This window comes from Glycine soja, chromosome 17 (genome assembly GCF_004193775.1).
Source record: "Glycine soja cultivar W05 chromosome 17, ASM419377v2, whole genome shotgun sequence".
Taxonomy (NCBI): domain Eukaryota; kingdom Viridiplantae; phylum Streptophyta; class Magnoliopsida; order Fabales; family Fabaceae; genus Glycine; species Glycine soja.
In genome coordinates this window covers 1,463,190-1,483,292 of record NC_041018.1, presented here as the reverse complement: position 1 = coordinate 1,483,292, position 20,103 = coordinate 1,463,190, and the positions used below count along the sequence as shown (strand labels likewise).

The following is a 20,103-nucleotide window of genomic DNA, read 5'->3' as shown; positions in this document are numbered from 1 at the left end:
GAACCTCTCAAACATGAATAAGAAGAATAAAGACAAAGATGAAAAAATAGAATATAAATAAGTGATAATTAGAAGATAGAATATTTCTTAAAAATTAACTTATCAATTTCTTATATGGTGTTAGTGATTAAGTTTCAGTTGTTGAGAAAGGATAATAAATAATCTTTAATTCTCAAATTATTTATAACTTTTAAAATAATAACAACATATTAAGTGTTAGAAATAAAATTATATAATACTCAAATATTTAATCTAAAATAAGAAAAATACAATTATATCTACAATAAATACTATAGAAGAATGTAATATTTTGTTAAAAAGTAGAATAAATAAATAAGACTTTAATGAATTCTTTTTATGTAGTATTTAAATGGTATTATTTACATAATTAAGCCTTTTTTATAAAAAAAAAATAATTAAACTTATATTATTTACATAATAAAAAACCTAAATAAAAATAATATATATATATATATATATATATATATATATATATACTTTAAAGAAATAAAAATTCAGCATACATCGGTCCATCCCTGGGGACGAAGGTACCTGCATTCTTATTTATAAGATTAGAATTCAAAATATTATTTATTTTTATTTATAAGACTCAAAGTAAAAGTAGTGTTTATTTTTTAATGTACTTTCTATCCTAGATAATTTTGTTCCAGATGAATAAAATTATTGTAAATAATAATATTTTTTAAGTATTTAATGTAATTATATATCCAAGATTCTATTAATTACAATGTTAATTTAAAAAAATATATAAATTGAGGATAAATTTGTTATTATAAATTAAATTAATTATTTTTCTTAATTCATGAGATATTTATGTGCAACACGTGTTGGATGCAGGACATAGCACATTGAGTCGGTTTATTTTAACTTTTTTAGATAATATATTATTTTTCCTTTAGAAGTTTTGTTTTAAAATAAAATTTTAAAAAGTTTTGAAAGTTATTTCAAAAATTCATTTTGAGTAGATTATAAAAAGCTAAAATAATAATTAATTTTTACAATAAAAGCCTTTTTTTTGGGTACAGAAATAAAAACATTTTTTAAAGTTGTTTATAAAAAACATTCAAAATAAAATATTCTTTTATACATTGAAATTTATTTTTCAGAAAAAACATTTAAACAAACACTATTATATTTAATTTTTATAAAATAATTACTTTTTCAACAATAAAAAAGTAATTATTTAATAATGCTTTTCTAAAATTTTAAATACAGTATATCATTATATTATATAAAATTATCATGATAATTTTCATTAAATTTTTAATAATAAAACGGTTATCATTATTTAAACTTCCATGAAAACAAACATGATAAATTTCTTAAAACTTTATAAAATTATTTTGATAACACTTTTTAAAAAATAATTTTATTATATTTTAAACCTTTAATAATTAATTTAATAACTAAAATTTATAAGAAATTTATGTAATTACATTAAAAATTGAATTAAAAGATTTTATCAACCGAAATTTTTTTCTTTATTATTATTCAACAATGATTTGTTCTTAATAGACAGGCAATAAATTTTAATACAAATAAAAAAAATCTACTAATAGAAGATACCTACCTATAATTCAAATTCAAACCCTACCGAAACGTTAGTCCCTCAAAATCATAACGTGAATTTCATAACGTGGGCGAAAAAACTATTAAGCAATACAATTTTATTTCCGATACTAACCATGAATGCCTCAATTGGAATAATAAAAACGTATTTCCTATTTTGTGCTCCCAAATCATAGCTAAGGAATAAAAAAAAACACTTAACAAAAATGCTATGCTTCTATGGTAAACTTTACAACAAATGAAATGTGCAAATGTTTGGCAACGAATCCCGTCACTAATTACAATACCAAAAACATTTCTTATTTTCTAAATTAGCCACTAGGGAGCAAGATTCAATCATGTGTCTCCACAATACTTGGCAACGAATAAAAAACATCATTCCAGAGTTTTCTTTCCATCAGATATCTGATGGTGTTCCCGTCACATTTAGATATCCCTCGGTGGCCATTCATACTTCACCTTTTTATTGTGGCAACATGTGGGCACTTACCAAGAGTATTCCACAGAATGTAGTCCCCAGAAGTAACCTGGTTATGACCAGAAATAATAAAAGACATGAAAAGATATCATTGACACTGAAACTGAAAGGAGCAGAAAATTTTAGGAAATTTGTCTTATTCAGTAGGGTTCGCTTGAAGTATGAATCACTGATCCTACACAAACAAATACCTGAGTTGAAAACTCCATAGGTGCTTTTACAGCTGGATAGATGCTCACCTACAAAATATGCAAATTATCAGATAGACAACATACGGAATAGGAAGAGAGTTTCAAAGCATAGAGAATTCAGCATGGTCGATCAGTCCTCTTCTTGATATATATCCTTTGAAGTAAAAATTAGAGATTCCGTGGAGTAAAGAGGACAAGTACGATAAATAAACTACAAGAAATGGCTGTGCAACAACCAAAAGACATGGAAACATAAGTTTATAATCCATTGTACTAAAATAGCATAAATTTGAGATACTGAATCAATATTATATGAATCTAAATTGTTTATCTAAAAAGAAATGTCGGCCAAAATAGATTGGTAAACTCACAGATTTAGGATCAACGGCAACTCCAGATACTGATGCCCCAACAATCTTGAACGATACCTATAATAATGAAAATATTAATATAGGAAGATCTAATCTTTATGGAATTAAAGACTTTAACATACTTTCAAGATATGTAGTATTGTAATCTAATCGAATACATATTCATCGAATTTACTAATTTTGTATATATTCAATCCATGCAAAGATAGTTTAAGCAGCATAAACAATGTCTATTTTCTCAAAAGTTTTGATAGAACACAGCTCAAGTGCATATTTATTACATGAAAAGCTTAACTGACCAACCAAAATAGTAATTAACTAGGATCAGTGCATTTGATAACTACTAAGTATACGCTAATTTGATAGTCAATTTGGATTAATGAGTGGGTATAATTTCTTACTTTATTATTGTTTTTAATGAAATAATGAAGAAATTAACATCTTTGTTATTTTTTATTAGCAAAATTCAAAAGAAGAAGATTTCAAGTGATTTAGAAGAAAAATTGATGCAAAAACTGAAAGAAAAAACCTTGAAGAAAAATTGAAAGAATTGAAAAGCCAACTTAGGGAGCAAGACAGACCCAACGCGCACTCTCGCTCAACGCACAACACACACTAAGCGCGAAAAAGACCCACAACCCACACACTGGGTCTATCCCTTAGGGGAAACCCTCTCTCTCTTAGTCATTCCCCTTTTGGCTTGTTACTAGTCATCTATCACTATCTTCTATTAACCTTTGAAGTGTAAAGTTTCTCATGACTATGAGAGGCTAAACCCCCTCAGTTGGAGCCTAGCAGCCAAAGCCCCCTTGTAATGTAAAGACTCTTCTTATCTATTAATGCAATTTCAATTTCTATTGTTCTCTCTTGGTTTTCATTGTTATTGTGTGATTTGACCATCCATGCATATGTTTTTAGGGATTATTCATTGGAAAATGATAATGTCTAACGAACTGAAAAAAAACATCTCAACATTGCATTTCTAGGGATAGAGTTACTTTGTTGTGCCTCTGCATACATCTTTGTACTTAATGTTGTTTATTATCCCATCTTTGCAAAGGGATTTGGGAGAGAGAATACATAAATTAGGCTCTTCAGCATGAGGAATCCGGGTTGAGCACATTAGTAGATGTGGGTGGAGATTGAGAAAGCATTTAACAGAGAAAACCATGAATCTTGCATCAAGGGTAGTTAGCCATACTAGGCCTCAACATTATCACATTCTGAACTCATCTTTTGCATTTAAGCTATTGTTTAATTTTCTTGTTATCTTTTCCTTTTGTCCTTTTAACTTCAAATTTCACATTTACAATTTGTTGTCTCTGTCTCCTTCTCTTTCATTTCATTGTTTAATAATTGGATTTGCATCACTTACTTAAGTACAACCAAAGTTTCTGTGGATTCGACACTTGGACTTCCATTTTAATCTTTACTACTTGTGATAAAATTGATACATTTTTCAATCTGTTAACAACATTCAATCTAAAGCACATAAAAGTATAACCAGCTAAAAAGAAGCCAACCACACACACCGGGGGGCATGAACTAATTGATAATTATTAATTGGTAAACATGGTAAGATTATGAATGAAATTCAAAACATCAAGGAGTGCCAAGACTGGCATAAAAAGCTAACAGAGAAAAAAATACTTCAACAGATAAAAAAATAAAAAATAATAAACGAGTAAACTATTACATAAGATAGCACTAGATTATACAATATGCCAACAGCTATTTGCTTTGGGATATTAGAGAAGAAACCAAATTCTTAAATGCCTAATATTCCTATGGTGATCAGATCACATAGGAGAAATTATAAACTTCAAATACTGAAGGCTGGATAAATCTTGTAACAAATTCAACAGATAGAATATTTAGGAAATTGGAAAAATTGTTCAAAATATGTTAGAATGTTAACATTATTAGTGTGCAAGAAGTCTAGTTATGTTAGAGGTCCAACTATTTGTATCTGGCCTTAGTGGCCTACAATATTAGTAGAAATAGGAATATTGGGTCAACATTTTTGCATTATCACAGCAGCAGAGTTATTCGAAGTCCTATTAGTGAAATATATTCCTTTTTTTTTTCTATTCACCATCTAATCCCTAAATTTCAGCAGTAAGAATCTGATTATATGACATAACCAAAAGCATCAACTGATAAAAAACCAACAGAAAAAACAAAGCAAACTTCAGTCAATAAAAAAAATACAAATTTATAAAATATTAAGAGATAAAGTAGATGTCTTACTAAAAGATAAAAAATAAGAACAGAAAGGCACATACTTTAGCATAATTGTATGCCTGCCAGCAAAATGGCTCCTCTAAATCGACTGGAGGAAGACCCTTGTTCATTTTCCCCATCAAATGTTCTTCATTAACCATGTTACTAGCATTTTCTGCCTCATTATCACTATCCTCGTCAGCAGTGATTCCAAAGGATGACCTAGAGGAAGACAACCTTTGGGTTTGCCAAGGTGCAAACTTAACTGTTCCAGGGAAAGTCACTTCAATACTTTTTCCAGTAAGCCCTCGGCCACTTGTCACAATTTTCCATTCAACAGAGTGCTCTGAAGTTGAAACTGTTCCCACAGAAGGAGTCCCATCCAAAGATACAATCCTCCTCCTAGGAAAGGGCATAGTCACAGTACAGAATTCCATTGTCAAAGGAGCCTTATATCCTTCCATTAAATGCAACTTGAATAGAAATGCACCTTTATCCTCAGAAACCATTGACAACTGATAGAATCCCTTTATGGGGGGTCCAAGGGCATAAGCTGCCTGATAACGCATCAACACAAAATTACCTAATGGCGGAGAAAACATCACTCCTTGCTTATCCAAACCTTGATCTGAAACTTGAGCACAAGGATGATACGATAAAACTTCAAGGTTTGCTGTGTTCAATCCAGCCAAGTGAAATGACACATCTGGCAACCCTTCCAAGTCAGCTCGACAATTTATTTGACCAGAAACTGATATAGTATCCGGAATCTCATCTCTATCATACAGAGCAGCATGAATAATCTCATGAATTGTAAACAACATTCTCTGCTTTCCTTTGTATAAATATGGTTTCCAAGCTGGCTGCTTCTGGTCCGCAGGAGGCAAATCTGTTGCCGAAAAGCCGTTGGTCTTTATGGTAATAATATTGGAATAATTAAGGTCCAAGGGTGTGCCTGTACAAAAGTATACATTAATAAAATAAATTTACAAGCAATGCGTAACTGACAGTTTACTTGAAAATCCACTGCAAAAATATGAGATGAAAAATACCATAATAAAAGGTACCAACCAAAGGGCATTGAACTACTGATAAATGTTCTGAGTGCATCTTTATCCAATAACCTAGACCCCATTTTTGGAGCATCTGCTGTAACTGATCCTGGTACAGCTGCACTAGAAGGGGAGGAAGAAGCAACAGGTGGGGCCACAGGTTTTGCCCTGGAAGAGATGCCTATACTACCAGTGAGTGAATCAAACAGCCCTCCAACAGAGGGAGCTGCACTTACAATCACTTCAGGTTCTACTGTGTCGCCAGTAATTATGTCACCAATGGCATGCGCTATCATAAATGCCCTGTGAAATAGCATGGGATATATGATTAAAAGTACATACTACAAAGTAAGACCCCAGTACCATCACTACTGCAAACAAGCTCTCTTGGGAGCAATGGCAGTGCAAATGCAATTAATTCCGTAAATAAATAAACAAAATACATAGAAGGTACTTTAAGTGCAATGTAAGGAGGATTAATGGTTAGGGGCTTTCTATATTCCCAAACAATACAGCAAGCGTATATGCAAAATAAATGAAAACTGAAGCTATATTCTCCCCCTCTACCCCAACCTTAAAGGGAAAGGAGTCCAATGCCAATACAAACTGAACAAAACCTCATTCTACATAGCATTCTGTAGCAAAATGAGGTAATATTCTCGTACATGTTTTCAAAATCTCTTCCACGTCGAGTTACCCAAAAAATAAATGAGCAATCCAATTAAAAACAAAATTATAATACTAATAACAGCTAACCAATCTAAACCTACAAGTAAGAGATAATTTTCTTGTTAGGTATGATTCCCAAATGTTAGTGGCATTTACAAGTAACTTAGCATACCCTGTTACTGATGGAAGATCCAGTAAGAGGGAAGACAGGCCGTCATCCATACCAAGAGCAGCTCCACAATCAGGTCTTTTACACAACCTTGCATATGCATTTAAATGGATAGGCTCAACCAATGGCAGAATAAGAATACTGTAAAGGCCCTTTGTGTGCAAGATTAAAGGCCACAATAGATTCTTATTTTCCTCCCCTTCTCTGCTAATGTAAAGACCGATGATATGGCGAGTAATGGGATCATCCACCCAAGAATCCGATCCCAGAGTTGAGTTACTCTTTCGTATGCCAAATCCTCGTGCAGATCCCTCCCTAAACAGAAGCAGGAAAGTCACCACGAAAAAACTTTCAAAAGACAAAGGTTCCTTAACTCATCAGATAATTATTAATCAAACATCGAGGAGAAATAAAAAAATATTGAAATCAAAACAAAAAAAAGTGAGTGGAAATGATTTGGTCGTGGGATCTGTAAACGCTTTTGGCCTATTAAAAATGAAATTGAAAGCAGAAATGTGAGAAAGTAAAGTAAACAAAACAAACCTATGCTTTCGGTCGAGAAAAGCATCAGCGAGGTCGGAGTCAGTGGGTAAGGAAGAGAAGATTTGATGGGTATCATTGTGGGCGTTTGAGTTGCAAGCAGCTCGCCAACGCTTCTCTACCACCGGAAACCTCCTAATGAGTAATAATAATAATAAGTTTGAGTTGTTGAGGGAAAAAGGAAGGAGAAGGAGAAGGAGAAGAAGGTACCGGGAAAAAACGACGCCGTCAAGGTTGTTGAGAATCCATATTGCTCTGATGCTACATCCACTGGGCATGGCTGCTACTCCGATCATTCCTCCATAACGCACCGCTCCTCTATGATGGATTCAAATTATCTTTTCCCAATTCAATTCTCTGTTTTATTTAACTACGAAAAATCTTTTATTCACAGTGATTGGGCTGTTATCTATTTCTCTATCTTTTTTCATAGAAATCTATTTCTCTATTTTATGATGCTGTGTTATGATTTTTCTTAGTTTTAAACATATTTTTATTCATTACAATTAGTATTTTTTTAATTTTTCGTTTTTGCAAGATTATTTTTTGGTTTTATTTTAGTTTTTACAAATTATATTGATTTTATTTTTAGTCTTTAAAGTATTTTAAATAATGTTTTGAATAACAAAAGAAAATATTATCTAAAGTCTTATACATGTGAAAAATAAAATAAATAATTTGTAATGACTAAAAATAAAATAAAAAATTAAATTATAAAAACTAAAAAAAATTTAAGTCTTTTTTACTATTATAATTAGGGCTTATATAACCATAAGATTAATATTCGATTCGAAGTTACCATACATTTTAAACTTTTCATCCTTCTAAGTATGTGTTTTTCAAGAATTAAATTCAATATTTTTCTCATAAATTTAAAGTATATTGTTAATTAAGTTATATTTATTAAGTGAATTTATATATAAATAAATTGTATATTTTATAAAATAAAGTTACCGTTGTTAATTTTAAAAATATGCTGTAAATACAAATTTTGAAATTGTATTAATGTTAATAGTTATAAAATTTATTTTCTAAAATACTATTTATTTTAGATTAATAAAATAAAATATCTAAATTAATTAACAATGTTATGATATATCTTTAAATGTAAAGTATGTTTATTTATTGTGCATTAAACTTCTCTAAATCTACTCAATTTAAGATGTTATTTTATGTTCGATACCCTATGTATAATTACAAATATATTAAAAAAATTAAGCATTGAAGTTTATTTATTAGTCGTAATTACTGAAATTAATGAAATGATCATAGATATTAACATGGAGTTTTATATCTTCATAAGTTTTTGTATAAAGCATATTCATATGTTATAAAAACATTGAATCAATTATTAGTCATTTTAATCTTTAAAAAAATCTTTAAATTGTCAAAAAATCAGTCATTTTAATCTTTGAAGAAAAAGTCACCTATGATTTATTTATTTATTTTCCATGATATAGTAGAGCAGCTGCCTCTGTAATAAGATAACGAACTGCATTCCCAGTTTCCCACATTCAACTGAATGAAACAGAAGAGATAAAAGAACAGAGACCCCGAACGCAGGGTGGTGCCGATTACAGAAATAAATAAATTATAAAGAACAACAAAAGTCTTATCTCACTAAGCGAGATGGGTTACACGGATAAATGAATTATAAAGAACAGAAGGAAATAAATAAACATCACAAATTGTTTTTTTCACCAAATATTTATGACCTGCATAGAACAATTTGCAACAATCTCTATATGATAAGATAAACTATATTCGAGTAACAGTGTGGCTCAGGTTGCAGTGACCTTCTCGTTATACCAGAAAGAAAACTGACTTGCTCATGTAAGTCATCTGATAAACTGCAGTGTCTGGATGGGGTAAGGGGGCAGGAATTGGAGGGGTGACAGGAGCAACAGAAAGGGAAGACATTACAGAAACCATGCACAAATCCCTACTTCAACAAAGAATCCAAGTTCCAAGCAAAGAACAAGATCTCTCGAACAATTGTGGCTTTTTACTTGGAGCAATAAGATATAAACAAAGTAGTTTTGCTTAATAAGATTTCTCCCTAACGTGTTAAATCAATATGAGGGTCCTAATACTTTTTTTATATCTACCTATAGACCATGCTATTATAAACAACATTTATTTATCTAAACCATTGCTTTCTGCACTCTTGATACTCATGTTACAACTCCTATAAAGCCAGGCACCCTACTTTGCCTCATCTTTCATACCCATAAGATTAGATTGAGAGTTGCCGGCAGCTTTTTGTATATTCACAAATCAAACAGAAAAAGGCTCAAGGTCATATATATATAAATGTATATGGTCTAAAGGTCCACACACAAGCAGGCAATTACAGAGCCAGCTCGTCGCTTTGTCCGTTGGCTAACCTTCCACTTCTCAACCAGGACTTTCTTCATGTTGGGACAGCTAGAAACAACGGTGGCCACCCCAGCTGAAGTTATACCTGAGCAATAAACCATTTGACAAGACTCCAACAATGTGCAACTTTTCACAAGATGTGTCAGTCCAACATCAGTAATTTGACGGCAGTGTGAAAGCACAATTTCTTTAAGCAATGTGCAGTGTTCTCCCAACTCAGCCATTGCCATATCACCCAGATTCTGAAATTATAATGAGAAATGTAATCAAACAAGACAGGGAAAGTAGAATGAAAAGCAAATAAAGTTTCGCAAGGTTATAGTTATTAGAAGGTTGACTAATTTAGAGATTCTCCACAACTAATTTTCGTATGTATAAAGAAAATATGAAATACTAAGCTCTTCCATATAGATATTACATGATTACGTAATGTATTTCAGAAAACTGTTTACAGCAGACATGGTTTAAAAAAAGGTTTGTGACTGCAATTTCAGCCACAATGTCAAGACTTTGACTCATCACAACCGCAATTGTGGTTGCATTTGTCCACAACATCAAGGATTGCAACAAAACTACGACCGCAATTTAAACCCTTGACAGGTAACATCCATACTAATATATATGCCACAAGCAAAAGGTTGATGGCAAGATATATGGGGAATATATATGCAGTCTCTAACCATGTGAATATATGTGATGTACGATATTAAGTGAAACAACAATGACAAAATCAGGAAACCATGCCATACAATTAAAAGAGAAAAAACATGGAAAACTAAAAAACTAATGTGCTTTTGGTATACAAAATGAGAGACATAGAAAGGTACGTACCTGCAGTACACTCACGTCTAAGTAACAGAGTTGAGGACAACCCCTTGCGATGGCTATCACTCCAGCATCTCCAATTTGGTGACAACCACTAACATTCAGATAATGAAGGGAACAGCCCTCAGCTATTGCAGTAAGAGCCCCGTCTCCCACCCTAGCAATTTGATAACAAACATTAAAACAGACATTCTGAACAATTAACAATATTTAGTATGTTCTGAATAATCCAGAGTTCAGAAATTTCTCATCAACAGAAAAAAAAAATTACAGAAGATAAAAAAGAACTAAAAGTCTCTCTCTCTCTCTCACACACACACACATATTCTTCATAGGAGAGTATAAAATCAGTGAATAAGAAATGAAATTAAAGAACTAAAACTCTCTCTCTCTCTATATATATAATATATAATATATTCTTCGCAGAAGAGTATAAAAGAAATGAATAAGATTTTACCTATCGCAGAATCGAATGCTAAGATCTGTTAGTGACTTACAATGCTTGCCAACAGCAATGAGTCCCTTGTTCCCAATCTAGTAACAACAAAAGGAGAGCAAGCAATAAGCATAAAAGACTCTATCCTAAAAATGTTAATTAATCAACCATATAAAGTAGGTTACATCACTTATATACCAGTCTATAACAGGGATCTATCATTGACATTCATTTTCAATTACTACCCTTCCAATTTTCTTAGGAGGGAAAAAGAAAGTATATAATGCAACAATATCATAGTCGTTATGATGGACATAGAGTTAAAAATGAGTAAATAATGAAAAACAGTTAGCTAAGATGCAAAACAGTCAAGGATAGTATGTTGTCTTAAAATTTATTTTTAAAAAAAGGAAACAGTACATTAATTAGCTTGTACAATTAATTGATTATAATCTGTCTTGGGAGTTGGAACCCAAAAAAATGGTGACATTCATGCCAGTTTCATAAAAACTACAAAATCCTGAAGATTTGTTACCTTGTAACAACGACGAATATGAAGCTTCTTTAGATTCCTGCAGCCATTAGCTATACTACACATGGCATCATCTCCGATGCTTGAGCAATCTACCAAGTGAAGAACTTGCAAGAATTTGCACCCCTTTCCCACCTCAAGAAGGCTAACATCACCTATTCTATGGCAGTAAAGCAATGCTAACTCAGTGAGATACCTGTACGTAATAAAAAGCTGGGATTAGCACCATATTGGAAGACCAATGGAAATAATTCATCATTTTTGCAACTAGTGCCATCAAGGATAACCCGAATATCAGGAGCTAACATTCCCATGTAGGTGAAAGGTTCACAGCATGAATTCATCTGCCAGATTTAGCAATTTCTTCAAAACCGGAAATCGGTGATCGACAAAGAAAAAATGAATGATGAGATGATGAATTGATTGAAGTGCATGCAAGATTAATAGTTAAATGCACAAAATCCTACAGTTCAAGACAAATTTTTAATTTTAGCAAGCTGTTTAAAACAATTTTGCATATTACTCGTTTACACCAATTTCAAAAGCGTGTCATTTGAAGAATTTACCGCTGTGCATTAATGTGACCCTGATAGAAGCCCCAACAAAACCCACATCAAAGTCATTAGAAGCAGTTCACTCTCTTTTATATTAGTGAGGTAACGAGAGGTTCATTTTTTGTTTATATTAGGAATGCTTGATTGCAAGTGTATATACTGTGTTTTTCACTTTTTAGTTTAAATTACATTTTGTGCTTTTATGTTTTTACACTAGGAAGCCTAAATGTGTAATATCATTATTCCACTAAATTTACTGAAAAGTTACATGCGTGTTAAAACAATCCTTCATCAACCAGAACAAGCAGAAACAGACCTTGGTGGAGCATCAAGAAACACATGCTATGGCCAAACAATTGTCTTGGCACATTCACCTTACAAAACAAAACTTCTACTTGCTGTGATGCTTTATTGAGTGACCATTTAAAGAGAGACCAAATGCATTAATATGATTCTAGGGAAACTTTCAACCTGATAAATTACTAGGCATCCACTAAGTTAGATGCATACACTATTCATAACATTTCCGCATGTAATTTAGCTTAAAGAAAAACATACTGGCAAGATCTCCCAATGTATTCTAGCCCCAAAGTTCCAATGTTGTGACATCCATTGACTTCAAGATGTGTAAGTTCCTTGCAACCATTAGCAATTGCTTCCAAACCCTTATCACTTATGAAATAGCAATCAATCAAAGTCAAATTCTTTAACTTCTTACATCCATTCCCAATGCCACGCAACCCCCTGGATATAAGACATTATTATAAAAGAATTACTGAATAAAGCAAAAAAATCTTGAAAGAATTATAAAGGGTGTGCATAATATATGATCAGACACATATGACAATAGTTTATGCTCCCGTGTGTGCAACAATCATATTGCAGTTTAGACAAGGATTTTCAATTAGGACTAAGTTCAATGAGTCTAAAAATGAATTTGAAGGAGAGCAACTCACTTATCAGTAAATCTCTGAAAACTGTATAGTGCCAGTAACTCCAGAGACAGACAGTTAGCGCCTACAGCTTGCAAAGCATCATCTGTAACATTAATACATTGCAGCTTTAGAACCTTCAAAGTTGGACATCCTTGTGCCACAGCAAGCAGCCCTTTATTGTGGATGCACTCAGAGTCCAACGACAAGGTCTCAAGGGACCTGCAATGTGACCCTACAGCCTCCATTGAGATATCAGTTATCTTGGCACAAGCTGCCACACCAAGAGATTTCAACGACTTCCCCACACCTAAGGCTAATTCAACCAGACCAGTATCAGTCAATCCTTCGCAGAATCGCAGATTCAAGTCTTCAAGCTGCTTGCAACACTGTCCAACAGCAGCCAGACCTTGATCCCCAACATAACAACCCTACAAGATAAATCTCAGGAATGCTAAGGCAAACAATGCATAACTAAATATCAGTGGTGATTAATTAAGCTTACTTGTAAGTCCAAGGCTTTGAGAGAAGTGCATTTCCGAGCTAGGGATGTCAAACCATCGCTAGAGACGTTGGAACACCAGATTAAGCCCAATTTGTGGAGCTTGGGGAAGCCTTCGCCAAGAGCAGATAGACCAGCATCTGATAAACAGAGAGAATCGAGATCGCCCTCTTCGTCGTTCGGGCGTCTTTTCCCCTGGAAAAAAATGAAAATGAAAATGAAATTCAAATTCAAATTCAAATTGAGATGTAAGAATGGGAGGAGATTGATCGGACGGACGAGGTGGAGGGGAATGGAAAGGCGTTCGTCGATGTAGAGATTTCTGATATTGGAGAAACGGGAGGGGAGACGGTGGAGGAAGAGGTGGGTGGCGCCGATTCGGAGGGTTGTTCGGGTTCGGCGCTCGAGGCGGAACCAGCGGCGGCAAACGAGGGAGCAAGCGTCGCGGGTGGACTTGGAGTGGAGGCGGGAGAAGATTTCAACGATTAACTCGTCGGGAAAGCAGGAATTGATCCAATCGTGGCCTCGCATTGCGTGAGAGGATGGATATGTTAGAGAAAGGGGTGTTTTTTGGTTTTGTAATTCATTCACAAGAGAATAATAGAATGCAGCAAATACAACGGCCTTAAAATTGCCCTGCTCCACTCCAATCTGCCCTGCTCCACATTCCTTCGGGTTTCACTCTAACCAACACCATGTGCTAAATACACCATCAAATATTGTCAAATTATCCCCATTTTACATAGGCGATTTTGACCATCAAAAATCACCTTAAGAACCCCTAAACATGAGAATATCAATTTTGCTATCTCGGATTTCAAGTGATAAACAAACTCAAGCAATCAAATACTCAACATATATCTAGCCATATGGCTTCTCACCTGACATCTAATCAACCTAACAACTTTTGTGACCAAAATATTTTTATATCCAAGGACTCCTACCTCAACTAAGATTTTGGCTTAACTTATTTTTATATTAGATTCTTATTTCAACATTAGAATGTTTTGTGGTGTCACAATCAAAGTAACATTTGTTATTAGTCTCAATTAAATAATTTTCGAAAAGACTAATACAAAATCAACATACTGAAATGAAAAAATAAATATATTAGCACAATTAAGGCAAAAAAAAAAATATTAAGAACACAAATAAAAATTTATTAATTTATCATGGATTCAAAATATTTAAGTCTTTTTAAAATTTTAGAAACCTACAACTAAAAATTACGGACCCTATGGGGTGGTTTTTTATTTTCTAAGTTTTCAAATAAGAAGAACCCAATCATAGCTCAAGTACTCTCGCCACCAGTCCACCACTAATGTCTGAATCTTCACTGCCATTAGACCATAAACACAACCCATTAATTGCTACTGCCATGACTATGGGCTCAATAAAAATTGACACTACTGGGGACCTGGTTTCAAACAAAATGGTCACACTATCAATAAAAAAAAAACTGTCACTGCTTGGACACAAGTTCATCATGAAAGCCCTTGTTGCTAGAGAAGAAATAGAACCGCTGCCAGAGATGGAGACCCGTTGTGACCAATCATCGACGCCCATTACTTTCTTTCCCCCTTTCTTCCTTCATTCTCTCTCCTATCCTTTTCATCAACGGCGACTCCGCCATGGGTGCATGACGTGGCCAACAAGCTTAACATTCCAAGGTTGACCTTCAACAAGTTCATGAAACCACCGTTGTTAACAACTTTGTTGAACTCGACGGGATGGAAGCATCGGGTCAGGAGTTCATATGGGTGGTTCCAGAGAAGAAAAGGGCTACCGAGAGGAACACAGAGAAGATGATGATTATCAGGGAGTGGTGTTGGAATTTTCTTTTCTTTTTGCACATTTTGTTTTTCTTTTCTGGTTTTTGTACATAGTCCATTTTTTGTCCACATTCTAACCATGTTTAGCAACAATTCATGATCTTTTTTTAATATCTTAAATATACCCATGTTCACCATTGTTGAGTTGTTGAGTTTTGTGATGGATAAAACTCTATAAATAGAATTATCTGCTATTAGAACTCTTTAGATAAAACACATCATTTAGTTTGAATGAGTGAAGGTTTAGAAAACTAAAACTGTAAAAGCTGAAAAAGGTCTATAACAAAGTCATCTTTGCCTCTATTTTGCTTTTGTTTTGGCAAGCATACCTTGTTTTGTTTTATTGAGATGTGAACATTCTGTTTTTGAAGGTTTTAATTCATAAAGATAAAAAATCATATTGGAATTGATTTTCTTTTTTATATGTGATTTAAGATGACATCAGATTTCCATTCAGGTTTATGAGGCCGCAACCTGGTCAAAATAACTAATGTTGGATTAGATGAACCACATGGAAAAATGTTACAATTTTCAGTTCTTTTTCTATTTTTCGGTTGCTATTTTTATGGGAAGCAAATTTCCGTACAAAGTTTCTTTTCAATGTGAATTAATTATTCATCTCCTAGTACCATTTTTCATTTATATTCACCGTGGTTATTTACTACGAAATAAAACCCAAGCCTGAACCGTGACATATATACATTGAGATGTGGGAGTCCAAGACTGCCTTTGGGTTGATAAAAAAAGACTGAATTTGGTGGTATTACAATTTGCTGATTGGCTAAAAATGTAAGAAACATATATAGTTCCAAGTGTTTATGTAAAACATATAACGTAGTATATATATATTTCTAACTGATTAACAATGTAAATTAAAAATAATATTTATACTAACATTAAATGAAAATTAAATTCTTTATTTTTAAATATAAAATGATTATATTATATTAGACACTATATTTATATTTATATCTTTTTTTTATTTTGTTTCATTTTTTATATATATGAACTTGAAAAAAAAAACTTCCAAACCTAAGAAAATAGCACACATTGTTTTTAAAGAACGAAAGGTTATGACTTTTTATTCATAAGTAAAGCAAGAATACAACCATCATTCATGTCCCATAAGAATTCAAAAATTTTTGATTGTTAACATTTTGATTGTTAACATGAAATCGTGAAACTCTTGTTAACTTATTCAAGAATTCAAAAATTGTCCCATAAGAATTATGAAAAGAAAATTTTATTGTAACTATCATTCATGTCTCCTTAAAAAAAATAACTATCATTCATGTCCAAGTCAAAAAAGAAAAAGATTATCTCATCCAGGTCCGCAAGTTGGATTTATTGAAGGATAACAAGTTCCTTACCTTATATTGGTCTGAGAAACAATTTATGTAAATATTCTAATTAAATTTTTCTATTCAAAGGCCGAAAGTTGTAGGATATAGCCAACAACATAACTCGTATATTTGTCGCAGAGGTGTCACGATCTATGTACCTTAAAATATTTCCACAAAACAATGAAATTACCAGAAAAATGTAAGAAGAATTCCCACAATGTATATATCACACTTATATCCAACAGTAAACATACAATTTTCCTTGTCACCACTGTCGAGGAATAGGGTATCTTCGAATATTTCCTACTTATTTAGTGAGGCTACAAAGGAGGTAGTTCCCATATGGGTTAATATATTCAAAAAACCAATTTACAATGAGTAGTTTAAAAAAGGCTGAAATATATACTGAAATACTACTAATTTGATCTTTCTATGTGTAATTCCATATTAACCTTATGAAACTTTTTTATATTTTACAGTAATTTATATATAAATTTCAAAAGTTTAAAAGTAATTTTTATAAAAGAACTAAATGTTTTCTTGTAAAAATAAGTTAAAAATATTAAGTATTAAAATTACAAATAAATATAATTATAGGTGAACCCAATGTAAGGAATAAGTATATCAAATAATCTAGATAGAGTGACTGAGGCCCCAATGTAACCGTCATAGGTGAACCCTTTTGACCAGGTTGTTAGCGTCGCAGACAATATAACCAAAGAAAATCATAACCCAAAAGGAGCATTGGTGAAAGAGGGGAGAAACCATCTACAAGAGAGGACAACAGGCCTACAGACAAAACTTGCAAATATCCATCCACAAACTCATGCTACAGCCGACAATAACCAAGGCATATTCCCCAAAGACACACACACAAATATAATGATGCTTTATTGGGTGATGATTTTCATAATAGATTTTAGGGAAATTAATCATGCGAATAAATTTTTATAAGATTTCTGCTGCTAGACTCCTGTAGTTAATGGGCGTTGGCCAGTTTCTCATACCCAATTGCATATATTCACTTAATATTTATTTTTTGCTTCGAAGCACTTGAGCATTTAGTTTTCCCCATACCATCTCATTAGAACATTCCACGTCATTCCATAGTCCAGCCGCCAATATGGGGACTTTTATCAAAAGGGTTAATTTTTTTTTTTAAGAAAAAATCATTTAAGGATTAATTTTAAATTATTGTTGAAAATGGGATAAATCTTAATGCAATTTACAATTCACCCCAAATAAATAAAAAAATAAAAATTATACCTTTTAGTAAAAGTTCCGCCCATATGTGAGACCTAAACCACAATTCAATAAAGAACAGCACGCATAAGTAGGTGTATTAAATATTAATGTCTCTTTTAAAATTGTATAAGAAATGAAGTTGACAATTTATTGGTTTAAAAAAATTAGGCTTCCCTTTCCTTGTACATTCAGACATTTTTACTATCTGGTTTTAAAGAGAATAAAAAAGGAAAATGCAACATTGAGTTGAGATTATAATAATTGAAGTTGTCTATAAATAACAGTGCTTGAACGTGACAAGGACAAGGGCTGATATCGGTGTCAAAATAGAGTAATTTGAGGTCTTTCTTGCTTACCACGTACAATATGGGTGCTACTTACCTCGGAGAACGGCCACTGAAACTTCACTTCATTCCCTACCCTGCACCTGGCCATATGATCCCTCTCTGCGACATATCCACACTCTTCGCCTCAAGCGGCCACGAAGTTACCATCATCACCACTCCCTCCAACGCCCAAATCCTTCACAAATCCATCCCTCCCCACCGCCGCCTCCACCTTCACACCGTTCCCTTCCCTTCCAATGAAGTGGGCCTCCCGGAGGGCATTGAAAACCTCTCCGCAGTCTCCGACCTAGTAAACGCTGCCAAGGTCCACCAAGCCACCGCCCTCCTCCGCTGCCCCATCGAGCAATTCGTGGAGCACCACCTACCCGATTGCATCATCGCTGACTTTCTGTTCCCATGGGTGGATGACGTGGCCAACAAGCTTAACATCCCCAGACTGGCCTTCAACGGTTTCTCTCTCTTTGCCGTCTGCGCCATTGACAAGTTACAGTCTAACAATACTAACTCTGAGGAATATTCCTCTTTCATTCCGAATCTTCCGCATCCTATCACGTTAAACGCAACACCACCGAAGATATTGACCGAGTTCATGAAGCCACTGCTGGAAACAGAGCTCAAAAGCTACGGCTTAATCGTCAACGACTTTGCGGAACTCGGAGGAGAAGAGTACATCGAGCACTATGAGCAAACCACGGGTCACAAGGCGTGGCATATTGGGCCAGCGTCTCTTATGTGCAAAAGAAGCCTTGAAGAGAAAGCGGAGAGGGGACAGAAGAGTGTGGTGGGAGCGGACGAGTGCATGAGATGGCTCAACGGGAAGAGAGTGAAATCGGTGGTGTACATATGCTTTGGGAGCATGTGTCATTTCCAGGATAAACAACTATACGAGATTGCAAGCGGGATGGAAGCATCAGGGCATGACTTCATATGGGTGGTTCCAGAGAAGAAAGGGAAAAAGGAGGAGAAATGGCTACCGAAGGGGTTTGAAGAGAGAAATGCAGAGAAGGGGATGATTATAAAGGGGTGGGCACCGCAGGTGGTTATACTGGGGCACCCGGCAATTGGGGCGTTCCTGACGCACTGCGGGTGGAACTCGACGGTGGAGGCAGTTAGCGCTGGAGTTCCAATGATCACGTGGCCGGTGCATGACGAACAGTTCTACAACGAGAAGCTGATAACTGAGGTGAGTGGGATTGGGGTGGAGGTGGGGGCCAAGGAATGGAGCATCCTTGGCTTTGGGGAGAGGAAACACTTAGTGCCAAGAAATTCCATAGAGAAGGCTGTCCGGAGGTTGATGGACGGTGGTGATGAAGCTCTCGCAATCAGACGTCGTACCAATCACTATTCGATCATGGCTGCACGTGCTGTTCAAGAAGGTGGATCATCTCACACCAACTTCAAAGCCCTCATTCATCATCTCAAGCTATTCAGGGACCGTAAGTCGCTTCATCAATAGCATCACCACATTTTCATTTCAATAAATATCAGATCAAACCCATTATGTAATGTAAAAATATATATTTTACTACAAAATGAAACCCATGCGAATACTATAGTAACGCCTTATTGGGTGATGATTTTCATAATAGATTGCACGATATAATCATTGTTATATCTGGGTTCCCGGCATAGTGCCATAGTGCATACAATATCAAGGAGGCAGACGCATCGTCATTTATGTACCTTACAATATTTCCAATAAAAAAGAAGTACCATATAATATTAAAATTAGAAGATAGTTCAACAAAAAAAAAAATTGAAATAACCAGATCAATTAATGTAAGAAGAATTCCGATAATGGATATAGCACACTTATTATCCAACAGTAAACATACAATTTCCCTTGTCACCACTGTCGAGGAATAGGGTATCTTCGAATATTTTGTATAAAGA

At 33.9% G+C, this 20,103-nt stretch overlaps 3 protein-coding genes across 4 annotated transcripts; 1 reads left to right on the top strand and 2 right to left on the bottom strand.

The window, feature by feature from the left end:
* Positions 1–1,671: 1,671 nt before the first annotated feature.
* On the bottom strand, positions 1,672–7,665 carry LOC114393611 (AP-5 complex subunit mu). The gene is made up of 8 exons (XM_028354966.1): positions 7,494–7,665; positions 7,287–7,418; positions 6,747–7,058; positions 5,925–6,208; positions 4,916–5,808; positions 2,631–2,687; positions 2,260–2,307; positions 1,672–2,117 (listed from the first exon to the last, which is right to left on the bottom strand). The coding sequence occupies exons 1-8, from the start codon at positions 7,577–7,579 to the stop codon at positions 2,046–2,048; spliced, it is 1,884 nt and encodes a 627-aa protein (XP_028210767.1). The 5' UTR covers positions 7,580–7,665; the 3' UTR covers positions 1,672–2,045.
* Positions 7,666–8,830: 1,165 nt separating this feature from the next.
* Positions 8,831–15,287, bottom strand: LOC114393629 (F-box/LRR-repeat protein 4). 2 transcript variants are annotated; one of them, XM_028354994.1, is made up of 8 exons: positions 13,723–15,285; positions 13,447–13,638; positions 12,966–13,372; positions 12,568–12,753; positions 11,459–11,651; positions 10,945–11,021; positions 10,494–10,644; positions 8,831–9,904 (listed from the first exon to the last, which is right to left on the bottom strand). In XM_028354994.1, the coding sequence occupies exons 1-8, from the start codon at positions 13,972–13,974 to the stop codon at positions 9,608–9,610; spliced, it is 1,755 nt and encodes a 584-aa protein (XP_028210795.1). In that variant the 5' UTR covers positions 13,975–15,285; the 3' UTR covers positions 8,831–9,607. The 2 variants fall into 2 exon arrangements, with proteins under 2 accessions (XP_028210795.1, XP_028210794.1); XM_028354993.1 differs by having other exon boundaries at positions 13,447–15,287.
* Positions 15,288–18,129: 2,842 nt separating this feature from the next.
* On the top strand, positions 18,130–19,822 carry LOC114393078 (scopoletin glucosyltransferase-like). Its single transcript, XM_028354341.1, has one exon. The coding sequence runs from the start codon at positions 18,230–18,232 to the stop codon at positions 19,664–19,666; it is 1,437 nt and encodes a 478-aa protein (XP_028210142.1). The 5' UTR covers positions 18,130–18,229; the 3' UTR covers positions 19,667–19,822.
* Positions 19,823–20,103: the final 281 nt, after the last annotated feature.

Excerpts from the sequence above, each read along its gene's own strand:
- LOC114393078 (XM_028354341.1), top strand. The coding sequence starts at position 18,230 with ATGGGTGCTACTTACCTCGGAGAACGGCCACTGAAACTTCACTTCATT.
- LOC114393629 (XM_028354993.1), bottom strand. The coding sequence starts at position 13,974 with ATGCGAGGCCACGATTGGATCAATTCCTGCTTTCCCGACGAGTTAATC. Across the intron at positions 11,652-12,567 it reads TACATTGGGAGATCTTGCCA|GTATCTCACTGAGTTAGCAT; the intron begins GTATGTTTTTCT and ends TATTACGTACAG. Across the intron at positions 11,022-11,458 it reads ATATTCGTCGTTGTTACAAG|ATTGGGAACAAGGGACTCAT; the intron begins GTAACAAATCTT and ends TGTTGTTACTAG.
- LOC114393611 (XM_028354966.1), bottom strand. The coding sequence starts at position 7,579 with ATGATCGGAGTAGCAGCCATGCCCAGTGGATGTAGCATCAGAGCAATA. Across the intron at positions 7,059-7,286 it reads TTTCTCGACCGAAAGCATAG|GGAGGGATCTGCACGAGGAT; the intron begins GTTTGTTTTGTT and ends GCTTCTGTTTAG. Across the intron at positions 2,308-2,630 it reads TTGCCGTTGATCCTAAATCT|GTGAGCATCTATCCAGCTGT; the intron begins GTGAGTTTACCA and ends CATATTTTGTAG.